Source organism: Jaculus jaculus, chromosome 12, assembly GCF_020740685.1.
Source record: "Jaculus jaculus isolate mJacJac1 chromosome 12, mJacJac1.mat.Y.cur, whole genome shotgun sequence".
Classification (NCBI taxonomy): domain Eukaryota; kingdom Metazoa; phylum Chordata; class Mammalia; order Rodentia; family Dipodidae; genus Jaculus; species Jaculus jaculus.
Window position 1 is genome coordinate 48,495,583 of NC_059113.1, and position 13,541 is coordinate 48,509,123.

At 42.8% G+C, this 13,541-nt stretch overlaps 1 protein-coding gene across 1 annotated transcript; it reads left to right on the plus strand.

The window, feature by feature from the left end:
• Positions 1-11,008: 11,008 nt before the first annotated feature.
• On the plus strand, positions 11,009-12,973 carry LOC123453698 (myotubularin-related protein 2-like). The gene is given in 3 exon segments (XM_045131313.1): positions 11,009-11,598; positions 11,601-12,176; positions 12,179-12,973. Coding segments are annotated over 3 exon segments (1,710 nt in total). The 5' UTR covers positions 11,009-11,165; the 3' UTR covers positions 12,880-12,973.
• The last annotated feature ends 568 nt before the right edge of the window (positions 12,974-13,541 follow it).

Below are 13,541 nucleotides of genomic sequence, written 5' to 3' on the forward strand. Positions count from 1 at the left end.
AGAGCCAGTCCTCAGACAGTAAGCCTGTCTACTTCTGGAAGGCACTACATGAGCTACTGTGGATGGCCAACATATGTCCAAGCAACTCAAAGTCTTAGTGACTCAGAAGCAAATAACTTGACATGATGCTCACACAAGTGCAATAGAGGCACACAGCCATGGTGGGTAACCAGATGCTCTTGGATTGGCTAACAGATGTGCTCAGGGCAAAGAAACCTTATCTGGAACTGGGAAACAAATCACAATCATATCCAGATAATGATTCTGCTTTCCACTGTTCAAGCTCCCACTAATCTTGGCCTATAAGAGGATCTATGCCCTTTAAATTCTCTCTAAAATAATAATGGTTATCCCATTGAACCAATGCTGACTTCACTCTCCACTAGATAATCTGCTTCTGTTTTTCAGATGGGAGCTGGACCTCAGGAGATAAACAACCCAGTGTACTCCAACCTGGCCCCAGCTGAAACCACAGAGGAACTGGGGGAATGAGCTAGAGTGTTGCTTTCTTTAGCAAATCTGATATCAGCACAAGGGTGAAGGGGATAGACACTAAGTACACTCAATACCTACCAATCCAGAGATCTAGAGGCTCCTAAGTGCCCATCATTGAGATAGACTTAAAATGCTCCCAGCATGGCTCGGGGGATTTTGAGGAAGGGGGTGGGGCGAAAAGATTGTTAGAGCCACAAGTTGGGGCATCGCCTCACCCCCTTAACTGACTACTGCCCCCATAATACATGACCCACAATCCCCATAGGGTTGATCTGCATCACAATGAGGAAGACCTCTTTAGAAAAGGGGCAGGAAGGAGGGAAAGGATGGTACCAACATGTGTTGGTTACATACTAAATATGTCTGTATCTAAATAAAAATTTAAAATCTACAAAAGGAAAAAATCTAGAAAACAAAATATTGAAGAAAGTGGGAAGATCTCAAGACTATTTTTTGTTGTTTTTAACTAAAATTATTAACATATACAAGGTAACAGGATTCATTTCCATACAGACTACTAGAACAGGGCAAAAAATCCTGCCTAAAGACTACACAAATCTTTATCCACTCATTGCTCCAAATCCTTTTTTATATTAATCATTTAACATTAACCATTGAAAAGATAATATGTTAGTAAAGATTGAGAAAAGAACTATAGGGATCACAGGGCTTTGAAAACAGATACCTGAATGTGATCTGCCAGGAGAGAAAGATCAAATCAATGCAAACTGTTGTGGGCCTAGGGGAAAAGAACTTGAGAAATCATAAGCAACTACAGAGAAGAGGTGGGCACCCAGGTCTGCTTTAGGGCTCACTGCAGAGGGCATGTGTGTCCTAAGTTCTCCATGTAATTTACCTGTAGGGAGTCCTTGAGAGCTTTAAAACACAGACTGAGATGAACTCAAGTAGTTTCCTTTGATTTTATCACATACTAAAATTTTGAGGTAGATCAATATAATTTTTCAAATGATTACTTCCAGAAAACCAAAAAAGAATCCCATTTGGAAGCCTAAAAATATAATATGAACATAAGCACACAAAGACAGAAGGGTGGGGGCAAATGAATTTGAGAGGCTAAACTTGATTTGAACATTTTCACTATAGTTTCAGGACACAAATCAGTTCCTGCTCTATAAAGCAGTTTACAGAGGGTCTGATACACACGACTGTATTCACTATACTGCCTCTGGTGGCCAGTGAGATAACAAAAAAATCATATCAAATTTAAGCTTGAAACACAGTCATTTTGGGGTGGGAGTGTAGCTCACTACTAGAGCACTGGGTTAACACACACAGCAGCCTGGATGTGCACGCCAACAGTCCAAAGCAGAACAATGCACAAGGGTTAGTGTTTTGTGCAAAAATGAAAGGAATGCGCATACATGGAAGTAGATGCAGCAGGAGTGCAGGGACACAGGTTCACCGACTGCTTGTTTCCACGGCTGTCTTCTGTTTTGAAATTACCCTGCAACAAACTAACTACACAGCAGCTGGTCCCTGGAGCAGGTGGTCCAAATGGAAAGTAGATTGGGCTTCAGCGTTGGGAAATGAGTCCTAAAGATGTGAATCTCTTCCCTCCACAACAATATAGCAATGAATCTCTTCTGCCTCCAGGATTAACTCTTAAATGGGGGTCAAGGCCATGTAGGCTAATAAAATCCAGAAAGAGAAGTCTTTAAGAACGTAGTTTATCTCAGCAATCAGTCACAAAAAAAAAAAAAAAAAAAAAAAAATTCACTGATCCAGAACCTCGTTACAAAAAAGTGGCTTTCAGGCCAGAGGATGGCTTAGCAGTTAAGGCCTAATGCAAAGCCTAAGGACGAAGGTTCGACTCCCCAGTTCCCACATAAGCCAAATGTACAAGGTGACACATGCATCTGGAGTTCATTTGCAGTGGCTAGAGACCCTAGCATGCCCATTCTCTCTCTATACCTGCCTCTCTCTCTCTCTCTCTCTCTCTCTCTCTCTCTCTCTCTCTCTCTCTCTCTCCAATAAATAAATAAAATATAAATATAAAAAAGTGGTTTTTCTTGTTGTCTAGGACTATGTCCAAAACACAATTCCCTACCAATGATTAGTCTAGACTCAGTGGACCAGCTCAAGAAGAGGCCAGCAAACCCAAGAAGGGGCTCTGAATTCTACTAAAGCAGGTGGTATGACATCTCTTTTGGTTTTGTCTTTGGGACCTTTCCTAGCTGAGTACCTGAAATTAAAGTTAGCTGACTAATTACCCTCTGGGATTTGTGGGAACAGATTTCCATCTGCTTTCTTCATAAAATAATTTAACAGCAAAGAGTTAAATAAAGACAGGTGCTCCCTCTCATAAACACAATTTAAACACTGAAGTAAAAAACACAGAAACATTCTGGAATAGAAATGAGAGCAAAAGGGCTGGAGACATGGCTCCATGGTTAAAGTGCTTGCCTGCAAAACCTAACCACACTAGTTCAATTTTCTAGTACCCACATCAAGCCAGATGCAAAAAGTAGCACAAACATCTGGAGTTCATTCTTATTCATTCATGTTGTCTCTCTCTCTGCCAGGCAGGGTGGTGCACACCTTTTATGCCAGCACTCAAGAGGCAAACATAAGAGAACTGCTGTGAATTTCAGTCCAGTCTGAGACTACATAGTGAATTCCAGGTCAGCCTGGGCTAGAGTGAGACCCTACCTTGAAACACCAAAAAAAAGGGGGAGGAATAAGAATTGAGAGGAGAAGACAAACAGCTCGCTTGCTCTATGTTCTCCTAGAAGATGTGTAAAGTGGGACGCTAGTTTCAGGAGTCACCACACGAACAATGAGTGCCACTTCAGAAGCAGAGTAGCACACACAGTAATTATGGCCATTAGACGTACTGGTGTAATCTGAGCTTCATTAGGTGAAGTGTTTGTTTTCACATAGTATCTGAAAATTTTGTTTGGACTGACCTGAGTCCTGTACACACAAGGAGATCAGTGATCTTTCATTATTCCAGAAAGAGAAAAGTGCTATTTGATCTCTGAGCCAATGTGCTTTGCCTCACTCCCTGGCTCATAGCTGCCCATCAAGGCTTCTTTCCCTTATGGAGCAGGCACGGCCTAGCGTTAGCTCTTGCAGAGGACAGGGGGGAAGAGAGCTGCAAGGTCACAGCTCTGGCAGAAGGGCACTGCTGCTGCACCTCTGTTCCTGCACTCCTTGACTGTGGTCCACCAGGCAGACAAGGACAGTGGCCCCCAGCACTATAGCAACGAGGCAGCAAGACTCGGGCTGTTGCATGACCAAGATAACACAGTCACTGGCAGCTGGAGCCTTCACAATACAACCAGTATGCATGACAGAAAAGCCTTGTCACACGACTAGACATCCCGCACAGATATCCTCAGGATTGGGGCTCACTGTTGAACAAGCCACACCTCCACCTACCAGTGCATTTCCTACCATAGTCCCATACCACGAATGGAAACTCGAGGTCCACACACTCAGCTTTATTGAGCATGTTTTCCATGTGGTTTTGATATCAAACTGAATCCCAGCTCTAGAAATGAGTCTAGAAAAAGAACACATCTTAATAAATGTGCCATAAAATCCTCTAGGTCCACAGGTCCCCACGCCATATTTCTTTAAAGATGCTAAGGCTGCTGCCTTTATTGAAGAAAAAAGTTTTAACAATTTACCATAAGTGGTCAAAGCTGATGTTTTCTATTCTTGAACCTGAACAGTTCTTTCTCTGGCTCTCTTACTCATTTAACTGACAATTCTAACTGGTTGGAAGTAAATGTAGATGTAACACCTCATACGTTTGAATTCATGGGAAGTTACAGTACCCTGACTCTGACGAACTGGTGAACTCAAGGCCTTTGTATGTTGTTCATTAGTGGATCTGAGACTTTCCTGAAATAGGTCTGCTAGCCCACAATCCTAGCAGGACATGGAGAAAATTTCCTCACTATTCTCTATTATTCAAGTCTGAATTCCTGGGTGCTTTGATGCCCCCTCCCACTAAGCCCTCTAGACACGTGTGCCTCCCACTATAATCCCAAGTTTATGAAAGGGCACTGGGAAACACTTCTCCCTTTCTGACAATCCACTTGTGTCTTTTATGTCCATTTAGTTCAGAAAGCTATGCCATATCACACTTCAGTACTATGTGCTACTTACCTTAACCCGAGGGTTATCCAGTAATCCAAGAAAATTAAAGCAGGCAAAGTTTACACATTCTTTCCCATTTACCACAATATTGTGGCTTGGAGGGCTAGGGAAAAGAGACAAAAAGTGGTTAGCTTGGGCACCCACACAGGGCCCATGCTAGCTTATTACCCAAGAGTGGTTGGCTTCAGCACTGAACTGTGGCCGGTGCTCACATACTACCAATGACCAGTTGGTTTAGGCACCCACCCATGGACCGTGCTAGTTTATTACCAGAGTGGCTGTCTTCAGTACTTACCTGTAGCATGTGTCAGCATATTACATTGGTGACCGGCTTAGCACAATTGTGCTGTTTGTTATTCTACACTGTTTGCTCTTCCATCTTCTCTCTTATTCATTTCTTTAAAATTTTTATTCATTTATTTGAGGGGGTGGCGGACAAGGGAGAGTACTGTGTGGGAGAGAATGGGTGCACCAAGGCCTCTTTCTCCTGCAAACAAATCCCAGGTCATGTACCACTTAGTGCCTCTGGCCCTACATGGGGAAATCTAACCGAAGCCCTATTTCTTTGGTTTTTAACCACTAGAAAATGGTAAATTAAAAACTAAATATTTTTCCATTGGTCTCCTCTTTAAGAAGCTCACCTATACTACTTAAATACAATATAATTCTGAAATAAAAAAAAAATCACACACTGATCTTAGCAGAAGAAAAAATGGTATCAGATGAAGTCTAACATCCATGTACAAAATAAAACTCTTACAACGTAAGATCAGAAGGGAATGTTTGGACAACAGCAACATGAGAGTGTGACAAACACTAGCAATGGGAAACTGGCTATAACACCTATAATCCTGCCCCCAACAATGCACCACCTCCAGCAGGCACTAATTCCCAAATCTCCATCAGTTGGGAACCCAGCATCCAGAACACCTTAGTTTATGGAGGACACTTGAATCAAACCACCATATTCTGCCCCTGACCCTCATAAACTGATAACCATACATGATGTAAAATGCAATGCATTCATCCAACTTTAAAAGTCCCCATTGTTTTAATCAATTCCAATGATGTTCATGCATTCCTTAGTCAAAGATCTTTTAACCGAGCCATAATACCAAAAAATAACCTCAAAACCCATAATGGCACAGAATAAACACATTGCAAATGATGGCATTAGGCAAAGCAAAGAAATATTCAAGCAATACATGATTTAAAACAATCAGGGCAAACAACAAACTCTGCAGCTTAAAGTCCAACAACTCTAGCCAATGACAAATCTCCAAGTCTAATAATTCTAACCAGCAACAAGTCTCTGGCATTCAAATTCCACCCCTCCAGCTAGGCTACTCACAATCCTGGAAAACTTCATTGGGTCTGGTAGCTCCTTTAGCAGTCATCTCATGGTCCTGGAATCACCACTGGGTCTCCACTGCAACCCATGGTTCATCCTCATGGCCCCATGGGGTCTCTATGCAGGGAACCAGCAAACATGCTTAAAACTGCCGCTGGTCATTTCCAAAGCACAAGACCATGTTACAAACTCAATGACCCTCTCTTTCCCATATTTCTTATACTCCGCAATACCAGGTAGGGTGCCAATTTATTAACCCGGGGGGGGGGGAGCATAAAGCAGACTTTGAAGAACAGGACACTCCTTGAGCACTCAGGCCCCTTCCAAAGAGTCCACATTCTTCCTGTTTCCCCATTGCAGGTCAGCTAGCCCAGTCTCAAAGGTTGTAATCTCTCAATTGCAGATGAATGGGCAGCAGTTCAACCAAAGATTTTTCTTTCTGTGCCATATCCCTCTGCTCACACCAGTTCATTTCTACACAAAGCAACCCTGCATACCTTTTTAGGACATAGGCATAACAGCAATCTTCCCATACAAACTGCTAGCCAAGTCCAGGCAAAGCTCTTTTTTGCCCTCATAAGCCAAACCTCACAGTCCATAGTTCTTACTGCATTCAGGTCTTTCAACTCTGACCAGAGTAGTCCATCAAGCTATTTATACAGCACTTCAAGGCATCTCTTAGGCCAAGGTTTCAAATCCTTCCACATCCCTCTTAAAAATCAGCTCAAAAGGCCAAAGCCACACAGGTGTCTAGCAGCAACCCCACTCCTGGTACCACTATACAGTTACAGTCTGGTTCACATTGCTGGTAGAAATCACACAACCAAGAGCAGATTCTGGGGAAAAAAAGAGGTTTATTTTGGCTCATAGGCTCAAAGGGAAGCTCCATGATGGCAGGGGAAAACAAAGGCATGAGCAGAGAGGGTGGACATCACCCCCTGGCCAACAAAAGGTGGACAATAGCAATAGGAGAGTGTGCCAAACACTGGCATGGGGAAACTGGATATAACACCCATAAGCCCACCCCCAACAATGCACCACCACTAGCAGGTATTAATTCCCAAATATCCATCAGCTGGGAACCCAACATTCAGAACACCTAAGTTTATGGAGGACACCTGAATCAAACCACCACACTTGGCAAAGGAGACAAGGTGCCCAACAAGCTACTACATTACACATGTTTTTTTTTTTTTTCTTGCAGGGATTAAGTTAAATAACTATATACACATAAAGGTGAATTCCAATAAAGAACTTAAGACAGTTTAGAAGAAATAAATACAGAATAAATAAATGTAAGAAATGGACACAAGAAAAAATATGGAAGAATATCTTTGCAGCCTTGGATAAAAAATGAAGTACTGATACTTGGTACAACATGCCTGAGCTCTGAAAAGCACTATGCTAAGTAAATACACTGAACACAAAAGGCCACATAGGGGGCTGGAGAGATTGCTTAATGATTAAGGAATTTGCCTGCAAAAACTAAAGACTCAGGTTCCACTCCCCAATACCCACAAAAAGCCTGATGCACAAGGTGACACATGTGTCTGGAATAAATTTGCAGTGGCTGGAGGCCCTGACATGCCCATACCCACTCCCCTTTCTCTCTTTCCTCAAGTAAATAAATAAAATATTAAAAAGGGTCACTTAGTGTATGACTTCCTTATAAAAATATCCAGAACAGGCAGTCAATACAGAAAGCAGACTGATGGCTATCAGAACCCATGAGCTAGAGAGAGAAAAATGAAGGGACCTGGGGCTTTATTTTTTTCTTCCTTACTTTTCAAGGAAGGGTCACTGTAGCCCAGGCTGATCTCCAGCTTCCTTTCTATTCTCAGGCTGGCCTCAAACTTATGGTGATACTCCTAACGCAACCTCCAGAGTGCTGGGATTGAAGGCATGAGCCACCATAGGTGGCTTGGGATAAGTAAAGAAAAATTCACTTTTATGTCAGCTCAGTATTGAAACTAAAAAGGTATTGCATAAGCAGAATTAAAATAACATTATTTATCAATATTAACAAAAACATCCTTCGAAAGATGGGAACAGAGCTCAGTGGACAAGACTTACCTTGCATGGTAGCTAAGGTCCAAGGGTCCCACTCCCAGCACCATGAAAACAAACAATCTCTGTTTGTCTTTGTCTCTCCCTCTCCCTAGTCCTCTCTCTTCTAGCACTTTACCACTGACCTACAACTTGACCTCTTTTGGTAAGTTTTTATTTTAAGACAGAGACTCACAAAGATGCCCATACTAGTCATGAATTCATTCAATAGCACAGGTAGGTTTTGAATTTGTGATCCTCCTGCCTCCACCTCCAGAGTAGCAGAGATTATAGGCCACTAGGCCTGGATTCTTATAATGTAAGCTTTCCAAACAATTTACATAATGCTCAACTATAATGAAAACATTATGATGTTGAAATAAGGAATGCTAAGGATCACCAGATCAACAAAAACAGCCAAGAAAATTAGTGCCATGTAAGTGTGAAATCAAAACTGTTTTATACTGTAGAACAGACACCTTCCACAGGTCCATCTCAGGAGTCTGAGTATATGGAAGAAAACTAAGAGAGAGAGAGAGAGAACAACCAATACATAAGATAAACAAAGTAATTCCCAAGTCAACATACAGAAGACTCCAGGACCACTCAGTGCTGCAGTGAATATAACAAGCAGTCAGGACTGGAGCAGGACAGAGTTCTAAGAAGGAAAAATAAGCTTCAGTACCCAAATTAAAACCTTTAAAAGATATGCAGATCACACTTAGAATAAAATTTTAAGGCAGGTATTTACTTCAGTTAAAAAAGAAATATTGGGGGCTAAAGAGATGGCTTAGCAGTTAAGGCCCTTGCCTGCAAAGCCAAAGGACCTTGGTTCGATTCCCCAGTACCCACATAAGCCAGATGCGCAAAGTGGCACACGCATCTGGAGTTGGTTTGCAGTGGCTGAAAGCCCTGGTGTGCCCATTCTCTCTCTCTCTCTCTCTCTCTCTCTCTCTCTCTCTCTCTCTCTCTCTCTCTCTCTCTCCCTCCCTCCCTCTTTCCCTCTCTCAAATAAATTTAATTTAAAAAAGAAATATTAACAGTGGAGCATTGTGGCACACACCTATATTCCCAGCACATTGGAGGCTAAGGTAGGAGGATTTCTGTGAGTTTGATGCCAGCCTGGAATACAGAGTGAGTTCCAAGTCAGCCTGGGCAAGAGTGAGGCCTTGCTTCAAAAAAAAAAAAAAAAATGGGTGTGGGGCTGGAGAGATGGATTAGTGGTTAAGGCATTTGCCTGAAAAGCCAAATGACCCAGGTCCCAATCCCTAGGACCCATGTAAGCCAGATGCACAAGGTGGTGCATGTACCTGGAGTTCGTTTGCAGCAGCTGGAGGCCCTGGCCTGCCCAATCTCTCTCTCTCTTTCCATCTCCCTCCTGCTTTTTCTCTCTATCAAATAAATAAAGAAATATTTTTTTAAAAAAAGAAATGGAGTATTGGGGGCTGGAGAGATGGTTTGGCTATTAACATCACTTGTTTATAAGACTTACCAGTCTGGGTTCAAATTCCCAGCTACTCATAAAAAGTTGGACAGATGTTTGCATGCAGCAAGAAGAGACCCCAACATGCCCATGTAGATGATCCCTGTGCACACGTGCACACACACACATGTGCATATAGACAAAAAAATTCAAAAGGGCTACTACATAAACTAATACCACTTTTGCAAATATGTCTGAAAGAAATTGGACACAAGTAGTTCAGTTAGCAAATCCAACTTACCCGGAAACAATGTTGTAGTTGAAAGCAGGATGATCTTTTGAGACAGGAGGGACAAGAGGTTCTGGCTGCCACTCTTCAATCAATTCTTCCTTTTCCTATGGGGACAGGAGTTAGTACAGCATAGAGTAGTCTGTCCATGTACTCTGGTGATATCTAACCTGTGTGCTGGACTAGAAACATAAAATGGAGAGATAGCCAAGCTAGCCCAGGCTGACCTGGAATTTACCATGTCATCTCAGGCTGGCCTCAAACTCCAGAGATCCTCCTACCTCTGCTTCCTGTGTGCTGAGATTAAAGGCATGAACCACCATGCCTGACTACTTTCTTATTCTATGCTTAAAATCCTCTTTTTCATGCAGTTTTTTAAATGACTTGACCATTAAGAAAACTTTTTTTTAATTAATTATTTATTTATTTGAGAGCGACAGACACAGAGAGAAAGACAGATAGAGGGAGAGAGAGAGAATGGGCACGCCAGGGCTTCCAGCCTCTGCAAACGAACTCCAGACGCGTGCGCCTCCTTGTGCATCTGGCTAACGTGGGACCTGGGGAACCGAGCCTCGAACCAGGGTCCTTAGGCTTCACAGGCAAGCGCTTAACCGCTAAGCCATCTCTCCAGCCCTAAGAAAATTTATTTTTATGCTCAAGCTTTTTCTCTTTTTCTCCACAAGACATCTGACATTGGAGTAACTAGGAAGCTCTTTACAAAAGACCACAGGAAGATCTTTTCCCAACAGGTAGCCTTCACATAGACGCTGGAAACACAGGAGGCACTCACCCATCCCTCAAACCACCCATTACTCCCATCCTACCCTAAGATGGCACTCCTCTCAATCCTGACTTTACCTCGGCCTTGTGCTGTGCCTCCTCTGCTATCTTTCTCCTTCATTTCCTCCCATTACAGAAAGCATTTTAACATAGACTGCACATGTGAATCCCTTAATTCCCTATTAAAAAGATGTCGCCATTACAATCATACTATCTTACCTTGGCAGTAAGGTCAGCCCTTTCTTGTAATTGGTAAGTTTTGGAGAAAACAAGTCTGATTATCCAGAGTATAAGAATTCCTGGCAGTGTGGGGGAACATGGCCGCTTCCGGTCTTGCTCTTGGACCGGCGCTGGCCTGACTGTGGCTGCGGCCCCGCGCGCTCCGCCTCCCGAGACCACCGCAGGCTGCTCGGCCTGTCACCCGCGCTGCCCGCGCCGCGGAGAAGAGCTCGAGCTGCCAGGGTCTCTGCGCGCAGCCCGCGGCCGCACGGCCGCCCAGCGCCGACTCGCTGTCCAGTGCCTCCACTTCTCATTCAGAGAACTCGGTGCATACAAAATCAGCTTCTCTTGTATCATCAGATTCCATTTCAACTTCGGCAGACAACTTTTCTCCTGATTTGAGGGTCCTGAGGGAGTCAAACAAATTAGCAGAAATGGAAGAACCACCCTTGCTGCCAGGAGAAAATATTAAAGACATGGCCAAAGATGTAACTTACATATGTCCCTTCACTGGTGCAGTACGAGGAACGCTGGCTGTCACAAATTACAGATTATATTTCAAGAGCATAGAACGGGATCCCCCATTTGTTCTAGATGCTTCACTTGGAGTGATTAGTAGAGTAGAAAAAAAAATTGGCGGTGCTTCTAGCCGAGGTGAAAATTCATACCGACTGGAAACTGTGTGCAAGGATATTAGGAATTTACGTTTTGCTCATAAGCCTGAGGGGCGAACAAGGAGATCCATATTTGAGAATCTAATGAAATATGCATTTCCCATCTCCAACAGCCTGCCTCTTTTTGCTTTTGAATATAAAGAAGTCTTCCCTGTAGATGGCTGGAAACCATATGACCCTCTTTTAGAGTACAGAAGGGAATTCCAAATGAAAGCTGGAGAATAACAAAGATAAATGAACACTATGAACTTTGTGACACGTATCCTGCTGTCTTGGTGGTGCCGGCAAACATTCCTGATGAGGAATTGAAAAGAGTGGCAACCTTCAGGTCAAGGGGACGGATCCCAGTTTTATCATGGATTCACCCTGAAAGTCAAGCCACTATCACTAGATGCAGCCAGCCCATGGTAGGAATAAGTGGGAAGCGAAGCAAAGAAGATGAGAAATATCGTCAAGCCATCATGGATTCCAATGCCCAGTCGCACAAAATCTTTATATTTGATGCCGGGCCAAGTGTTAATGCTGTCGCAAATAAGGCAAAGGGTGGAGGTGATAAAAGTGAAGATGCCTATCAAAATGCAGAACTAGTTTTTCTGGGTATTCACAATCTTCATGTTATGAGAGAATCACTATGGAAACTTAAGGAGATTGTGTATCCTAACATTGAGGAAACTCACTGGTTGTCTAACTTGGAATCCACTCACTGGCTGGAACATATTGAGCTCATTCTCGCAGGGGCTCTTAGGATTGCTGACAAGGCGGAGTCAGGGAAGAATCTGTGGTGGTGCTCTGCAGTGACCGCTGGGATCGCACAGCTCAGCTCACCGCGCTGGCCATGCTCATGTTGGATGGATACTGCCGAACCACACGAGGATTTGAAGTTCTCGTGGAGAAAGAGTGGCTGAGCTTTGGACATCGGTTCCAACTAAGAGTTGGCCATGGAGATAAGAACCACGCAGATACAGACAGATCACCTGTTTTCCTTCAATTTATTGATTGTGTCTGGCAAATGACAAGACAGTTTCCTACCGCATTTGAATTCAACGAATATTTTCTCATTACTATTTTGGACCACCTATACAGCTGTTTATTTGGAACATTCCTTTGTAACAGTGAACAGCAGAGAGGAAAAGAGAATCTTCCTAAAAGGACTGTTTCACTGTGGTCTTACATAAATAGCCAGCTGGAAGACTTCACTAATCCTCTCTATGGGAGCTACTCAAATCATGTCCTTTATCCAGTCGCCAGCATGCGCCACCTAGAGCTCTGGGTGGGATATTACATAAGGTGGAACCCACGGATGAAGCCACAGGAACCTATTCATAGCAGATATAAAGAACTTCTTGCTAAGCGAGCAGAGCTTCAGAAAAAAGTCGAGGAACTCCAGAGAGAAATTTCCAACCGATCAACCTCATCCTCAGAGACAGCCAGCTCTCCTGCACAGTGTGTTACTCCTGTCCAGACTGTTGTATGAAAGGACTATTAGTTGGGGGCATCATTGCTCCAAACTCTTCATTAAAGTGGCAGCTCTATGAGTGGAAGCCCTTCTGTACTGAGAACCCATCCATGGGAGAAAAGTTCAGATGCTTTATTTATTTGAAGGCTCTCCTAGATGAGTTTTGAAATGTAGCAGTGTAAGTGGCTTAAAGGAAATAGCTCCATATGTAATTACAATGACACTAATCTCAAGTCACCCAAAGAACATTCAAATATTTCAATTCTCTATTCACAATGGGAAGTTTTTAATTTAAAAGGAAAATGCTGTCTTTAGTTCATGATAAGATCTCTTAATGAGTAAGTCATTTATTACACAGAGCAAAAAGTGTCACACCAAATCGGCACTGGAAAAAAAATATTGGGCCTTGATGTATAACAGCTTGAAATGATTTAATGCCCCTTTCTCAGATTTCCCTTTTTGTTTTGTAGTCATTTATCCTAAACACCTTTCACTCCTGGTACAGGAAAAGGTGAAACTCCGAGGACATTAATAGTGTGGTGGTGGTAGTAAAAATATGCTGCTGACATTAAAGGCTTAATTAGGATGTTTTCAACAGTAGTTTCAAAATGATGCCTTATAAATATGCTTTGGAAAGAAAAAGAGTTAAGTTGACATGAGCTCTTAGTTTTGCACAGTAT